Source organism: Sapajus apella, unplaced genomic scaffold (genome assembly GCF_009761245.1).
Source record: "Sapajus apella isolate SASKATOON/1434 unplaced genomic scaffold, GSC_monkey_1.0 scaffold106, whole genome shotgun sequence".
In the NCBI taxonomy this organism is placed as follows: Eukaryota; Metazoa; Chordata; class Mammalia; order Primates; family Cebidae; genus Sapajus; species Sapajus apella.
This window is the reverse complement of record NW_022437046.1, coordinates 3810601-3828245: the sequence shown is the minus strand read 5'-3', so window position 1 is coordinate 3828245 and position 17645 is coordinate 3810601. Positions and strand designations below refer to the sequence as shown.

Sequence of the window (17645 nt, the reverse complement as noted above, 5' to 3'; positions counted from 1 at the left end):
AGGAATGATCCAGCAGAGAGGAAACATCAAGTACGGGAGAAGGGATAGAATCCGTGGACCAAGGGAGAGAAGGCCTTAGATAGGTACCTGGAAGTAGGTAAGTAGTGATGGCAGACTTAAGATGGCTTCTATCTTCCCAACAACAAAAACCTGAGAGTAAGATTGGGGAGGAGGCCTAGGAGGTCTGAGGATATGGAAGATATGAAAGATCCTCCAGGACAGAGACAGAGTAATTAGACTACACAAGTATCATGGAATCTAAGCCAGGAAGTGAAGTGGGTTACAGATGCCACTGGGGCAAAAGAACTGCTGGGACAAGAGAACTAGAAGGAAATAAATTAGAATAACGGGAAGCAATGGTCAGAGTGGGATACTTAAAACTGAAATTATTGAAGGTAATTTGTTCTGAGAATTGCAAGGTCTACTAGGGGATGTCTATGAAAATAAGTGTTTAAGACATGATAGGAAACAGGATAATGGAAAGAGAGGGAGTAAAACTGAGAGGCCACGTTACTAGAATAACCACCTATGTAAATATGGCAATCACCAAGACTTATGAAAGGACAAACATTAGAGAGAGTGCCAATGAGCCAGGAATTATCTTCAAAAAAGTAGGTCTGTTTTTAGCTGCAAAGAAGCAGCATAGAAGTGGCACAATGTAATAACATGCATTCAAATTGGGGGTTTTAGGGAAGAGAAGGCATTGGAAGCTGCAAAGAGGAGACTCATCTCTACTTGTAGTACCAGAGTAATGAAGGCTATGAGAGAAACATTGGCCACCATTTGCAGTCTGCAGGGGTAATATGTCCTCAGGGGTTATGGTCAGGTTTCACTTAGGACAAGAAAGAGAAGCAAATGTTCATAGAGAAAGCTAGGTTATAGGGGACTTTGTGGATGGCTGACAATGGCTGCAGGCAGAGACTAATTAGGAGGCCAAGGCTGCAGCCCAGCCCAGATGAACGTCAATAATTCACAAACTAACACATCTATGCTGCGCCAAGCCCTGGGCTGGGTCTGGTTACCAAGGGGTGAGTGAGAAAGTCCTGCATGGGCTTAGGTTTCTAGTGTATAGTGAATGGTAAGGGAGCTCACACTTTGGAGGAGGGGGCAGGCCCAGGAGGAGACACAGTAAATAATTATAGCTCCATGTAGTAACTAACAGAGGTAAGCATAAAATGTTCTTAAGAATATCTAGGATTGGCCAGGCGTGGTGGCTTACGCCTGTAATCCCAGCACTTTGGGGGGCTGAGGTGGGAGGATCACTTGAGGTCAGGAGTTCAAGACCACCCTGCCCAGGATGGTGAACCCTCTGCTAACAAAAGTTAGCCAGATGTGGTGGTGGGCACCTGTAATCCCAGCTACTCAGGAGGCTGAGGCAGGAGAATTGCTTGAACCCGGGTGGTAGAGGTTGCAGTAAGCCAAGATCATGCCACTGCACTCCAGCTTGGGCGAAAAGAATAAAACTCCACCTCAAAAAACAAAACAAAACAAAAACCTAGGACTACCTCATTTAGATAAGGTATGTCAGGGAAGACTTCTTGGAAGTAGGAGTGAGGCAGGTTATAGAAAGATAGCTAAGCCAGATAGCAGAATATGTTTAAAGGCATGGGGTCACTGGGAAACTTGGGCAACTCAGCATATTGCAAATTCCATAAAATTGCCAGAGTAAGAGAATCTATTTTGAGAGGGGCATAAAAGAAAGCTGGAGATTTCACTAGGGGATGAATGCTGATCATATGCTGAAGGAGTTTACACTGTATAATGAACGTGCTGGGAGCAACAAAATCAAAGACCTTTTACAAATAGCTTGTGTCGTCTGCACATGGCAACTGGTAGTCTGTGAAACCTTTCATTGCCATTTTCACATCACATGACCTGGCAGTAGGAACAAGACATCAGAAACAGCCACTGTTAAACTACTAAATCAGTTTGTGAGGTAGGGGAGGGAGAAGACATCAGCAGAAAGTGGGGAACAGAGCAAGAACGTTCACATTTCCACTCCACCGACAATATGTCAGTTGGTAAAAATCAGTAGGAAATGTGAAAAAATCAGAACCCTTGTACAGTGCTAGTGAGATTGTAAAATAGGGCAGCCACTTTGGACAACAGTCTGGCAGTTCCTCAAGCAAAGAGAATTACCATATGATCCAGTAATTCTTCTCCTAGGTAGGTGTATTATCCAAGAGAAATGAAAATATGTCTACTTAAAAACCTGTACACAAATATATATAGCAACATTATTCATAATAGCCAAAAAGTAGAAATAATCCAAATGTCTGTCAATTGACAAATGGATAAACAAACTGGTGGAATATCCATGCAATGGAATATATATACATATATATACTTTTTTTTTTTTGAGATGGAGTTTCACTCTTGTTGTCCAGGCTGGAGTGCAACGGTGTGATCTTGGCTCACTGCAACCTCCACCTCCCAGGTTCAAGCGATTCTCCTGCCTCAGCCTCCCAAGTAGCTCGGATTATAGGCATGTGTCACCACACTTGGCTAATTTTGTATTTTTTAGTAGAGACAGGGTTTCTCCATGTTGGTCAGGCTGGTCTCGAACTGCTGACCTCAGGTGATCTGCCCGCCTCAGCCTCCCAAAGTGCTACGATTACAGGCATAAGCCACTGTGCCCGGCCCATGCAAAGGAATATTATTTGACCATAGAAAGGAGTGAAGTATTGATACAACATGAATGAACCTTGAAAACATGTCACTAAGTGAAAGAAGCCAGTTATAAAAGACCACATATTGTATGATTCCATTCATATAAAATGTCCATAAAAGAGAACAGAGAAAGTATACTGGTGGTTGCCCAGGGCTCAGGGAAGTGGGAGGACAGGGAAGGGATTAGCTAGAGTACAGTTTTTTTTTTTTTTTTTCTTGAGGTGATGAAAATGCTTTAAAACTGACTGTGATAATGGTTGCAAATTATCTGTAAACACACTAGAAACTTTTGAACTATACACTTCAAACGGGTGAACTGTATGATAGGTGAATTATATAATTGTTAAAAAATACAAAAGTCAGAAGAAAAATAAAATTAAAATGCCACTAGGTTTTAGAATTCTGCAACTCTGCTTCAGTGGCCTAGTAGAGAATGTAGATTATGATGGCTGAGGCCAAAGGGCAGCTGGGAGCCCTGTCAGGGGATAAGCAAGAACTCGGCTGCCACATCAGAATGAAGGTCTGCTTCCCTTCCTCATAGATGCTGCTACAAGTTGACAATGAGAGAATCTGTATGGTACAGTTGCTACACTTAACTTCATATGTAAATAACTGTACTTATAATTTGGGGGCTACTATGCACTAGTTAAGATGTTTTTAAGATAATGACTACGAGTATTAATTCTGGTTTCAAACTTGGGTTGGAATTCCTGCTCTACCACTTTTGGGCTATATGATACTGGAAGAATTGATTTAACTTTTGGGCCTGTATTCTTATCTATAAAATGGGTATTCTAAAACTTAAATGAGATAACGCATTTTGCAGAATACCCAACATACAGTAAATGGTCAATAAACATTTGCTATTATTATAGTTCACATTTCATCTTCCCAGCAACTCTAGTTGTCATTTTTGACCCCACTAAAGCTCAGACAATTTATATGATTTATCCAGTTATACAGCTAAAAAGAAACTGAACTGGAACATGAACCTAGTTCTTGGTACCTACAAAACACATGTGTGTCAGCTGCACAAAGTTATACCTAACACTACTCAGAAACAGACTCTAGATTGTGCTTTTTTTGAGTTGCCCAGTGCACTGCTTCAGAGATTCTTGATTGTACTCATGAAGAGAAGACAGGATCATAAAAGAGACAGAAGCTAATGTAGTTCTTCAAAGATAACTGATCTCCCATCTTTGGCCTTTATAGTTTTGTACTTTTAATCATCTCTGTTAACTGGCTATAGAAAAAAGAATAATTCTTCATTCTTACACAGTTTATCCTCAGAGTATTTCTGTGATAATGCAATCTCAGAACTACAGGGCTAGGACAAACATTCTAGATCGTTCATACTCCTTTCTTCATTTTATATGACTAGCCCTATGATTCACATAGAGTAGGCACGTAACAGTCTTCTGTTGATAATGATGATATGCCAGGGCAAATCCAACACGAGGATTTAAAAATCTGTAAGGATAGTCATACCTTTTAAGACTGGAGGACAGCTGCCAAATATCATCAGGATCCATTCCTGTAGGATCTTTCCTGTGGGCCACGAGAAAGATGCTCTTCTCTTTATATGAGGTATAAATGGTCAGAATCCCCATCATCACAAAATAGGTTCAAATAAAGTTAAGGGGAAAATACACAAACATAAAAGAGGAGAAACACAAATTGACAAGCAAGAGGTATAAAAACTTTCATTACCATAGTCCTAAAGAAGATAGCTTTGTCTTGCTACAGAAACACTGAAAATTTAGCTATTTCATTTTCATCCTTATGTTTATATACCAAGAGAAGTAAGACTCTCTCTGGTTAATTCTGCAAACATCTCAAAAAGAAAGAAGAGAAAAAGGTACAGAGCATAAACTAGCTTTCATCTTTACGTTCAAAGACATGTAGAAGAAGATACCTAGTTTGTCAAGACTTTGTTATAACAGTTATTTCTTTATAAAAAAAAAAAACAACTAATAGTCTTAGTGGACTTGACCATGTTCAACTGCTTTCAAAGGTCATCAGAAGAAAAGAAAAGTGACCCAAATAGTTAACTATAAGAGATTATGTCAAATAATACTACGATTACTTCCCGTATACATATAGACTTATATTGTTTTTGACAGTATTAAGTACCATATATGAGCACTTACAGTTTGCCAAAAACTGGCATAAGATCTTTGTGTATAGTGTTCCATTTAAATTTCATAAACAAGGCTGGGCACGATGACTCACACCTATAATACCAGCACTTTGGGAGGCAGAGGCAGGCGGATTGCTTGAGGCCTGGAGTTTGAGACCAGCCTGACCAACATGGTGAAATTGCATTTCTACTAAAAATACAAAAATTAAGGCCAGGAGTGGTGGCTCACATCTGTAATCCCAGCACTTTGGGAGGCTGAGATGGGCAGATCACTTGAGGTCAGGAGTTCAAGAACAGCCTAGCCAACATGGTGAAGCCCTGTGTCTCTACTAAAAATACAAAAATTAGCCGGCTGTAGTGGTACATGCCTGTAGTTCCAGCTGCTGGGGAGGCTGAGGCATGAGGATGGCTTGAACCCAGGAGGCAGAGGTTGCAGTGAGCGGAGATCACGCCACTGCACTTCCACCTGTGTGACAAAGCGAGACTCTGTCTCAAAAAAAAAAAAAAAGTAGCTGGATGCGGTGGTGCAGGCCTGTAATCCCAGCTACTCAGATGGCTGAGGCAGAAGAATTGTTTGAACCCAGGAGGCAGAGGCTGTAGTGAGCCAAGATCGCAACTCTGCACTTCAGCCTGGGCGACGGAGTAAGGCCCTGTCTCAAAAAATAAAAATAAATGTCATGAACAGTGCTTGCTTTGGTAGCACATATCTTGGCCCTCAATCAGTATAATAATAACAAATTACTTTCTTCCCCAAGTCAGTATCCTTACCTCTAAAATTGGGATAATACTGACATTTTAGAATTATCATGAGATTTAGAGATGAAGGATACACGTAGTCTAGGATATAGAAGACACTTTTTTTTTTTTGAGACAGGGTCTCACTCTGTAACCCAGGCTAGAGTGCAGTGGCACAATCTCGGCTCACTGCAGCCTCAACATCCCAGGCTCAAATGATCCTCCCATCTCAGCTTCCTGAGTAGCTAGGATTACAGGTGTGCGCCACTACGCTCAGCTAATTATTTTTTATTTTATATAATTAATTTATTTATTCTGAGACAGAGTCTTGCTCTATCACCCAGGCTGGAGAGCAGTAGCGGATCTTGGCTCACCGCAACCTCTGCCTCCTGGATTCAATCAATTCTTGTACCTTAGCCTCCAAGTATCTGGGACTATAGAAATGTGCCACCATGCCCAGATAATTTTTGTATTTTTGGTAGAGACAGGGCTTCTCAGGCTGGCCTTGAACTCCTGGGCTCAAGTGACTTGCCCACCTTGGCCTCTCACAAAGTGTTGGGATTACAGGCATGAGCCACAACGCCCAGGAACAGAAGACATTTATAAGGGTAGTCACTACTATTATAAATAAAACTGACATGACTAAAAATAAGACCTTGTTTTATTCAACAAATATAACCAAACAAATGAATTACTATCAAGGTAATTCTCTTGGGAAGCCAGATGTTTGTAAAAATGTTGCTATCATTTTCAAACCTCTTTGGAATTCCCCTGGGAATTCCCCTGTCTCTACAACCTATGGCATATTCTTCCTTTGAACTGCCTTAATACTGAAAAATTCATACTGGGATGATTAATCTGATTATTGAAAGAAGTCATGGATCACCTGGTGCCACTTCTGGGGGCTATAATTTGGGATTCAATTTGGATAATACAATTTTTAACTAAGATCTGCTGTATTAGAAGTTTGCTAACTGCTTCTGAAGATAAATCCCCAACACGAAGTTTTAAAACATATTTCAGGCTGGCTGGGCACAGTGGCTCATGCCTGTAATCCCAGCACTTTGGGAGGATTGCTTGAGCCCAGGAGTTTGAGACCAGCTTGGGCAACACAGTGGGACCCTGTCTCTGTAAAAAATTTAAAAATTAGGCAGACAAGGTGGCATGTGTCTGTCTACTCAGAAGGCTGAGGTGGGAGGGCTGCTTGAGCCAGGAGATTATGGCTGCAGTGAGTCATGATCACACCACTATACTTCAGCCTGGGTGACAGAGTAAGACCCTGTCTCAAAAAAAAAAATTCAGGTAGTGTAACATTGTTTAAAAAAGTAAACTGCCAGCCAGGTACAGTGGTTCATGTCTGTAATCCCAGAGCTTTGGGAGGCAGAGGGGGGTGGATCACGAGATCAAGAGTTCAAGACTAGCCTGGCCAACATGGTGAAACCCCATCTCTACTAAAGATTTAAAAAATTAGCCAGGTGTAGTGGTGCACACCTGTAATCCCAGCTACTTGGGAGGCTAAGGCAGGAGAATTGACTGGACCTGGGAGGCGGAGGTGGCAGTGAGCCAAAATTGCATCACTATACTCCAGCCTCGGTGACAGGGTAAGACTCTGTCTCAAAAAAAAAAAAAAAAGTAAACTGCCTGCCAAAATTATCTGTTTTAATAGTGATATATAATTAAGTTCTTTATATTCAACTTCTTGAGGAAAAAATCAAGCTGTGTAGGCAACAATCACGATCTTACATTTATCATAAAAATGAGGGGAAAGGAAACGATTATGTAACAAATATAATATAAAATCTCTCATTTAATCTTTATGATAATTCTTAATGCTACTCATATTGATAAATGAGTGGTATTCAAATAATCCAAAAATAAGTAAATTTTCATTAGCACAAGATCACAAATACCTTGGATCTCAAACCCACATTCCGTAGCTCCAGAATAAGTTCTTAATTTCACTGTAATACAAACCACACTTATAATATCCTAGAATGAGTGGCTTGAAGCAGCCAGGTCTAATGGGAAAAGTTCTGGGCTAGAAATGAGAAGAGCTGGGTTCACTGTTACTATGTGTTGTGCTATTAAGTGCTCATATTAGGATAATGACCTCATTAATAACAAAAATTAATTATGATAAAATAACCATACTAAACATAAAATATCAATGACAGTTACTATATAAACTGATAGATGTTTACTATACAAACATCACAGCTCATAATGTTAAATTCTAACATTAGCAAGCCCGGATATAAAAGTCTGTTTTGTTTTTTTGTAGGAAGAAGTATCAGCAGATTTTTTAAAATGGTCACTAGGAAACAAACCTGAGCATAAATAAAGGATATGATATGACACACAAAGCCAAAACGGGTTTGGACTCTGGAAAGGGGTGCATATAATCCCAAATCAAAGCCACTATGGCAAAGAAACAGGAGATTGTACAGATGGTGAGGCGACCGTCAATTAGACCAAAATTCTCCACATATTTGTATTTTTCCAGAAGTACCTAGCGAGAAAAAGAAGGAATCAGGCTAATAGGAATACTGCCTTCCCAGTTCCTGCTTTTCTTCTTGATTTCCATGATAAAAGAATCATATGAATAAGACTCAAGCCTTCTTTAAAGATCAAGAGAAAATGTTCATCAACCCCTCATATAAAAACTTTAAACTCCTCAACTTTTCCCACAGCTAAAATGTTCTTTTCCTTTCAAAATGGAGAGATGACTAATCATGTATGAATGTCCTATCTTCTCTTAAGGCTAATGAATGTCCTGTCTTCTCTCAGTGCTTCTTCTCTTCTAGGCTAATGAATCTCAGGAACAAAAAATTACCAGCTTTCTTGAGAGATCCAACATTTATATTTCGACATATTTCCTCTGACTTTTTCTGTGAGAAATTTTAGAAACTGCTTTCTGACTCAATTTCTAACACTGAAAACTTCACTCCAAGTTACAAAAGGAAAAGATATTCCAGGAGAGATGGCCATCAGTTGCATAGGGGGTTGTATACACTAACCAACCCCTCCTCAAGGAAGTACCTTTTTGGCAGAGTCATCCAAAGAGTTTTTCACGGCTGAGCCATCCCACTTGTCAATTTTTACAGGCTTATCGTCTATCTTCCACTGTAAAACAAACAGAAAAGTTGTACATCTAGAAATCTGGCATCTTAACAAAAGTAAATGAACTACTTTCTTAAGAGCATCTCTCATGCATACATAATATTTACTCTTTGTCTTCTGATGTTGCAGAACTAAAAGACAAAACAGGCTATTCTGCGCACTCTCCTATGGAGTAGCCCTGCAAGGAGCAGTTAAAAAAAAAAAAAGACCAAACAATTAAAAATCAGGTTGAAGGAGACTAGGTCACTGGAGTCAGGTAGTACTCGTGATATTGAGGTTGCCAGTCTCCATACAGAGAATACAAAAACAAGTCCAGAACCAGAACACGACTATGGGCTGCAGAGACTGTAAGTGTAAACCTGCATATCCCACCTTCATTTTACCCAAATGTGAGTATAGAAAATTACTCTATTTGTTCAATCTTTAGAAAATACAGATACATGAATTTACAGACACTAACAAAATAGGGTGGATCTCCTTTAATATCACTTTGTCAGCTAACAACTTTTATTATTTTACCAGCATGTCTTAACTTTAAGATAGCAATTCCAGTATAGGCTGTTGGAAACAATGCTAAATTTTCAATTACAAACCCAGTCTCAGACCCAATCCCATCAAGAACTGTGTGGACAAACTCTGCTTCTATTTCCCTTATCTACAGAGGTTTAGAAAGTTTCCCACACACTGCTATTCAGAGGCAAATAATTCTTACTCACTGCTCATGTAAAAGTTCAAAATGTTACAGCACCTACAAACGGAATTTAGCACCCTGAATTCAACTTCCCACTTCTGGGAATTTTTCTGTAACTGAATACATGTGAAATGATATACAAGCCTAAGTGCTACAGCATTGTTTGTAACAGTGAAAAGCTAGAAGTAACTCAAGTGCTCATTTATAAGGGGATTGGTTAAACAAACTATAGTATACCCAGATATCTTATCAGGGTAGAGAAATATGGGGAGGAGTAAGACTTCTCTATGTGTACCTTTAAAATGCTTTAACCATGTGAATGCATTACACAGCAAAAAAAATTTCTCAAATCCAATTATTTAAGTGAATGTAGCTTAAGAGGAACAGGGTGCTACAAATAATCTGATAAACCTGTTTTTTGTAGACCATTAATGGCCAACTCTTAATTTTTTAGATCAAGTGAACAAATATTATATTCCATAAAGATTACAAACCAGCAAGCAATCCAAAATTCATTTGGATTAAGAATGGATTACTTTACTGAAAGTCAGGGAATGCCATATTTATCTTTCTGATTGAGCACAAGTACAGAGAGACTGCCTATAAGAAATAAAGAGATGGCAGTGGTGAGTACCTGCTGTCCCAGATACTTGGGAGGCTGAGGTGGGAGAATAGCTTGAGCCCAGGAGTTCGAGTCCAGCCTGGGCAATATAGTGAAAGCATGTCTCTAAAAATAAATAAATAATAATAATAAAAGAGAGAAATGGGATAAAAAAATAATCGTAAAGATTTTAAACAACTATAGAAATATAATTCATCAACCTTAATTTTTTTTTTTTTTTTTTTACTGTGGTTCTATGTATTATTATATAAAAGAGAAAATCTGTTCTGTGAAACTTTTTGAGAGAAATAACATAAGCTAAACATTGCCATACTTAAAGTGATTAAAAGTCAATCAAGTTTTTTTTCCCCTTTTCTGCCTTATCAAAGCAAAAATTTTTGAGAAAATTACTCATGGCAGCATGTGTAATATTGACTGCCAGACTGCCAGCCTACAAATAAACATGACATCTAATTTTAAAGATAACTGAACAAAAAAGAAATTAGCAGGCTTTCCAGCTAGATAGCTTATTTACACTGTCAAGTAAATCACACTTTGAAGACAAACAAAAGAACCAACTTGTGGAGCTAAACTCACAATAGAATTTGAATTAATATTGTGAAATAAAGTCATTTAAAAATTATGGGTCATTCAAAAACAGAAAAATCATATTCTCAGAGACCTAGCCACACTTCACTGCCTGCGCTGCATCACAAAAAAGAAACTTGCCTTTATAAGACAGAGGATAACGTCTTAGCAATTTAGGGAAATAAAATGCAGAAGCAGCCATTACAATGTATTGAAATAGCCTCAGCTCTAACTTCACTGCCTGGTACTTAGAAGCAATCTTCAGTAAGTGGGACAGAAACATTTCCAGTGAATTATATGAAATCACAAGAAAGGTGACTTCACAGTAACACAGCCCATTTCAAAGCAAGTAGTATCTCTGCTACAGTACAGAGAACCATTTAGAAGAACGGGAGTTGCTATTAGGTGCTTATTTTTCTGATTTTTACTTCTCATCATGCTCAAAAACTGCTCATCAACTAAAATGTATGCTACTCCTCATGTTCTCTCTACTACTATCTGGTTATTTTAGAAGCTATCTTTTTTTTTTGGCCTCATTTTTGTCTTCCTCAACACTAAATGCAAAATTGCTTTCCTTTTGTAATAATAAAAAGAGAAAGCATAGGTTAGTTTCTTCTATGTGGGATCTCACAGGATAAATTACAAAGAAGGGCAGTGTGTAGAAATAAGTGAACCTGGGTCTGAGACTGCCATCTTTAGCAAGGTTTGTTTGCAAGGTTGGCCCTTGGCGGGCATCTGACAAGGATACATTCCCTCAGCGATAAGAGTGGCTCACTGTGCCTCAACTGTTTGTATAAGTGATGTGATTTATGTTGAACACTGTTCCTTCTGGAAATCTAGAGAAACTTATTCTGTATGTTGCCAGTATCTAAAATTTCAAGATGATATCCCTTACACAGGTCAACTTTCACTCACTGTAAAACTGTTGACACTCATCTTTTTATTGCAGCACTAAGCAGACCCTCAATCCAGAAACCAATGTCCTTCAGATTAGAAAACTAGAGTTCAAAGACGTTAAGTGCCATACATCTAGTAAATGACAAGTCAACAAAATTCTTTAGGGCTACATGATAAATACATGGCTCATTACCAAACTGTCTCTTCTGGTCAGGTGCGGTGGCTCACGCCTGCCATTCTAGCACTTTGGGAGGCCGAGGTGGGTGGATCACAAAATGAGGTCAGGAGTTTAAAACCAATCTGGCCAACATAGTGAAATCCCGTCTCTACTAAAAATACAAAAAATTTGCCAGGGATGGTGGTGTGTACCTGTAATCCCAGCCGAGGCAGGAAAATCGACTGAACCTGGGAGGCAGAGGTTGCAGGGAGCCAAGATCACACCATTGCACTCCAGCCCGGGCAACAGTGCGAGACTTCATCTCAAAAAACAAACAACCAACCAACCAAAAAAACTGTCTCTTCTTCAGTGACATAAACTTATTTTTACTTGCCTTAATCCCTGAATTCAATCCCAAGGCAAGACTGTGGCCTTATTCTCAAAGGTATACTGTAGCTCAAATCACAAGCTGACTGGATTTTGGCCAGGCGCGGTGGCTCACACCTATAACCCCAGCACTTTGGGAGGTGGAGGCGGGTGGATCATTTGAGGTCAGGAGTTCCAGACCAGCCTGACCAACATTGGGAAACCCCGTCTCTATTAAAAGTACAAAACTTAGCCAGGTGTAGTGGTGCACACCTGTAATCCTAGCTAGGCAGGAGAATCGCTTGAACTTGGGAGGTAAAGGTTGCAGGGAGCCAAGATGGCGCCATTGCACTCCAGCCTGGGTGACAGAGGAAGACCCTGTCTCAAAAACAAAAAACAAAAAAAATCAAGCTGATTGAATTTAGACTAAATACAAATGTATATAGGTAAATGCTTTTTTTCCTTAGCCAACAAGGTGAGTTGTTATTATCTAAGGGAGAATGGAGTCAGGCTACTTGTATTCTTATCCTCACTTTTCCACTTAATACTGGAAGGCATTGGGCAAATAATTTAACCTCTCTAAAGCCTTATTAGTTTGCTCAATTGTAAAATGAAGATGGCGAAAGTGCCTATGTCACAGGTTGGTATGAGAAGTAAATGGTATAATTACAAAACACAGCACAGTGCACAGTGCCTGGTACCTAGCAAGCACTTAATAAAAATTAGCTATTGCTGTCGCTATTAATTATATAAAACTATATAATATACTGCATCATGGTTACCTGACTGTATGTATGTATTATCTCCCTCATTAGGTAACAGGGACTACACACTTTTGTATTCTCAGAGACTGGAATATAATATACTGTCAATAGCTTTTTTTTTTTTTTTTAATGTCCAAAGCCTTATAAAGAAAAAAAGGGAAGAAAGAGATTTCTAAAATGTTACTCTCCAGTTTAAGTTTAGCAAATGTAGACACGGTCAGAATGATCTCACTTGGTTCTTATTCACAGAATTTCTTCAAGGGATGGAGGGCAGACGGAAGGTATAAATATAGCCACCATTTCCTGAATGCCTAACATGTGCATAATCCCCACAATAACCCTATAAGGTAAGAACAGTTAAAATCCTCCTTTTACAGATAACACTAGGGGTTTAAAAAACTTGCCAAAGGTGAAAGGTAGAAAGTGGTAAAACCAGGACTCAATCAGGTTTTTATGACTTCAAAACTTATGCTCTCTCACTATTCTACACTTCCTTCCCATGAAGTGCAAGGAAAGGAATTATCAGCCATCAAAAACACAAAAGAACAGGAAGCAAAGAGATCCCTGAAGTGACAGCTATAAAATTTATCTTGATGCCTAACAAGCTCTAGTTAATAACATTTAAGAAACCTAAAATATATATATATATATACATATATATAAATCTTGAATAGGACCACAAAACCCACAGGATATCAAAAATGTTGAACCTCCCCCCTCAATTTAAAACGGACTGCAATTTGGCTGAAAACAGAGCTCAAAAGTACTATTTTAAAGAAATCAGTCCCCTACACCACCCACTGAAGAGATAAAGACAACTGTTTTTTTTTTTTTTTTCTTGAGACAGAGTCTTGCTCTGTTGCCCAGGCTGGTGGAGCGCAGTGGTGCAATCTTGACTCACTGCAACCTCTGCCTCCTGGGTTCAAGAAATTCTCATGCCTCAGCCTCTTGAGTAGCTGGGATTATAGGCATGTGTCATCACACCTGGCTAATTTTTGTATTTTTTAATAGAGTTGGGGGTTTCACGATGTTGGCCAGGCTAGTCTCGAACTCCTGGCCTCAGGTGATCCACCTACCTCAGCCTCCAAAGTGCCACCACACTCGGCCAAGATAAAGACAACTTTTATCAAACTAACATACCTGATGCCAGAGCTGGCTGGCTAATCAGTTCAAAGAAAATAGGCATTTGATGGCTTTAATAGAACATTACAAAGACTCATTTCAGTTATGCTTCTCCACTGCACATTTGAATAATAAAAAGTTCTGCAAACACATTTCACTGCAGGTATGGCATCATGAACGGCGTAAGTGCTTAGGAAGGATATTAAACACAACTCAGGTTTGAAGGCTATATAATCAGTGCAGGAAGGTATTTTCCAAATTAAGTCATTTGGGGAATACAGTCTTCTGTTCCCCATGCATCACCAGACTTAAAGAGATAGGGTGGGATCAAAAAAAGGACAAAATAGGCCAGGCACAGTGGCTCATGCTTATAACTTCAGCACTTTGGGAGGCTAAGATGGAAGGACCGCTTGAATTCAGGAGTGTGAGACCAGCCTGGGCAACAGAGCAAGACCCCAACTCTACAAAAAAATTTAGTATAAAAAATTAGCCGGGCATGGTGGTGCCCATCTAGAGTCCCAACTACTTGGAAGACTGAGGCAGGAGGATGGCTTGAGCCCAGGAGGTCTAGGCTGCAGTGAGCCATGATTGTGCCACTGCACTCCAGCCAGGACAACAGAGTGAGGCTCCATTTCAAAAAAAAAAAAAAAACCAAAAGGACAAAATCCTTGGTCATTAGGATATGTCCAGCAAAACAAAATTATTTTGAGTACGACATAACAATATGAATACCTTCAATTTTAATAACAGAAGTTATTAATCACTAAAAACAGAAGTTATGCAGTAATATAAAAGACCTCAGTGAATTGCTTCATAAAGTTCCTTAGCCTGACAATAAGACTCAAGGGATCCCTCAATTCACACTAGAGAGATGAAGAATTACCAGGGATGAGAGTGGTGTCAATGGTGACCCTGTTCTGAATTAGACAGAACTGACATAGCTCTAAGAAAAATAAACTTTTTCTCTCCTTTATCCCAGTTTAGAAAGCAGACAGAAGCTGCAATGGGGGAAAGTAGTAGGAGATGAGGCATCCGAGAGAAACCATTTCCTAGTTATTAGGCTAAAGAACTTGAATTTTATTCTGAAGCAGACAATGGAGAGTATTTTAAGCAGGAGAATAACAATCAAATTTAAGTTTTGCTTTTTTTTTAAGTCACTTTAGTGGCAACCTGGAAGATGATTTGGAGGGGAGTAACACTGGAGATAGAGATGCAGATGGGGCCTGATGTAAGTGCAGAGCCTCATCGCTCAATAAAGCAGCAGCAGGGGGACTGAAAGGGAGTATTTCTGAGGTAGAATTGGCAGGACTTAGTAACAGACTAGTTATAAGGAACATGGAAGAGAAGAGAGAGAGAGAGAGATGACTACCTGCTAGAATTAGGGCTTGGATGTCTTGTTTGAGCCATCATGTCATTTTCCAAGAGAAGGAATACAGGAGGGAAGAGGATAAATACCCATTTGCATATGTGGAGTTCTAAACTAAAATAAGGAGGTAATAAAAAACTGATGGCAAACTCAGAAGCTGAGATTACAATTTCAGTTGGAAATATATATGTACCCATAGCCCCCCCTACACACACATATTTAGCGAGAAAAGAAAATGTTCAGTTTGGGGAGAAAATGAAGTCTATCTGAAGAATGTGCACTGTCATCTAATTTAGATCCCAATTCAGGAAAAACACGATATCTCAAAGAGATTATGCTCTTAGCAACACACTGAAGCTTCAATTTCAATCTACTTTTTATAAAAATGGCCAAGATATACTGCAAAGAAAATTACTGGCTTAACAGTGCTTATTACTGACTGCATTCATCACTGGAGTTAGAAGGAAATTACCATGTGTTGATTAAATTATGAGCATGCACATTAGTGACAACCCAGAGAAATTGATTCTTAGGTTCTACACTGCCTTCTCTACTCCACCACAAACTGTACTTAGCAGTGACAGGGCTGCTTCTAAATCAACCTTGCCCAAGAATAGAGAAGCCTACATGGCCGCAGTTCTTTGAGGGCCAGGCCAGTCAGTAGATCCAAGACTTAAACATCTCACCACTGAACCCAGTAAGTGTGAGCTCTAAGGCTGAAAATAGCTCAAAGTTAAAACAACTTGATTCAAATATTAATCAACAATGCTCCAACAAATGAAGCATTTTTTCTCCCAGCAAACCCAAATGCAGTCAACAATCCTTTCAATACTAGCAACTAACATCTTCTAAAGTCTAACTGAATTGTTGGCATAATCATCCAGTATAAATATTTTACTTTTGCAATGGATAGAGAAGAAATTAGATATACAAAATAAAATGGTCTTTACAATCTAGTTAAGGAAAATCCTATGCTAAGTGCTAAATGGTATGAAATAGAGGAGTAAGGGCACATTACAGGTTTAAGGATCTGCAAAAAAGATTTTGGATAAATTGTTACCTAACCTCAGGAAAATCAATCTGCAGCAAAACTGGCTGGGGAGGGATGAGAGAGAGAGGGATGTTGTCAAGGGACGAAGACTGGCTGGGAATGTACTACATTGATACAGATGTGAAATTAGTCCTTATTCTAGAGAGGTGGCAGTTCACATACTCCATTTAAGAATTACATGCAATCAATTCCAAAAAATCCAGCTGAATGCAAATTCAGGGATAGGAGTATACAGCTGTTTCATCTGAAATCCATTTCCTACTGCCTGGAAAAGCATTAACTGTTATATGACTTTTCTGGTTTTTTTTTTTTTTTTTTCCTTTTTAAGGAAACTGCCAAGTCTCTCAATAGCAATTCATTCCAGTGTTGGACAATCTTTTAAAAGAAAAAAAATTTTTAAAACACGGGGCCGAGCGCGGTGGCTCACACCTGTAATCCCAGTGCTTTGGGAGGCTGAGGTGGGCAGATCACGAGGTCAAGAGATCGAGACCATCCTGGCCAACAGGGTGAAACCCTGTCTCTACTAAAAATTACAAGAATTAGCTGGGCATGGTGGTGTGCGCCTGTAGTTCCAGCTACTCGGGGGGCTGAAGCAGAATTGCTTGAACCCGGGAGGTGGAGGTGGCAGCAAGCCGGGGCCCCCCCGACTGCACTACAGCCTGGTGCCTAGTGACAGAACGAGACTCTGCCTCAAAAAATAAAAAATAAAAATAAAATTAAAACACAACCTTTTGGCAATTGTAATTCTTTATTTTATTTAAATTAATATTGAGTGGGTGCTTGCTATGTGCCAAGCACTGTTATAGTCACCAGGAATATAGTCATAAACAAAATAAATTCTGCACTCAAGGAGCTTCTTCTTTTACGGGAGATAAAAAATAAGTAAATAAATAAGCATTTAAGTCCAGGTTGTAAAAAATATTATACAGAAAAATGCCATAGAGTTTTTTAAAAAGACTAAAAAACACTGAGGGAAAATCGTTAACATCTGAGCAGAGTTGAATAAAGGAGTAACCCATGAGAAAATAGGGAGCGTCCCAGTGAAAACAGAAAAATAGAACACCAAAAGCCCCCAAGTTTAACATGTTTAAGGAACAGCAGAAAAGCACGGTTTCCAGAGTATTATGACGGAAGTAGAAACTGACAGGTGAGGGTGACAGAAACAGGCAGGATCAAGAACATTTAGGGGCTACAAAATAGGCCACAATTAGGGGTCTGGATTTGAGTTGAGGAGGGAAGTTACCAGAGAGATTTCAGCAAAAGAGTGGGTGATCTATGTTTTAAAAGACCAGTCTGGCTGCTGTGTGGAGAACAAAATGTAAGGAAGCCAAGCACAGAACCTGGAAGACCAGTTGAAAGGGGTACTACTACAGCTGT

At 39.3% G+C, this 17645-nt stretch overlaps 1 protein-coding gene across 1 annotated transcript in view; it reads right to left on the bottom strand.

Moving 5' to 3' along the window:
- The window catches only part of SPCS2 (signal peptidase complex subunit 2), a 28588-nt gene that overhangs the window by 3416 nt on the left and 7527 nt on the right, over nucleotides 1-17645 (bottom strand). The window contains exons 2-4 of the mRNA XM_032259072.1: nucleotides 8585-8668; nucleotides 7894-8054; nucleotides 4159-4293 (exon numbers count right to left, since the gene is read on the bottom strand). Coding sequence (XP_032114963.1) covers nucleotides 4159-4293; nucleotides 7894-8054; nucleotides 8585-8668 — 380 coding nt within the window. The remainder of the gene's footprint in view (nucleotides 1-4158; nucleotides 4294-7893; nucleotides 8055-8584; nucleotides 8669-17645) is intronic.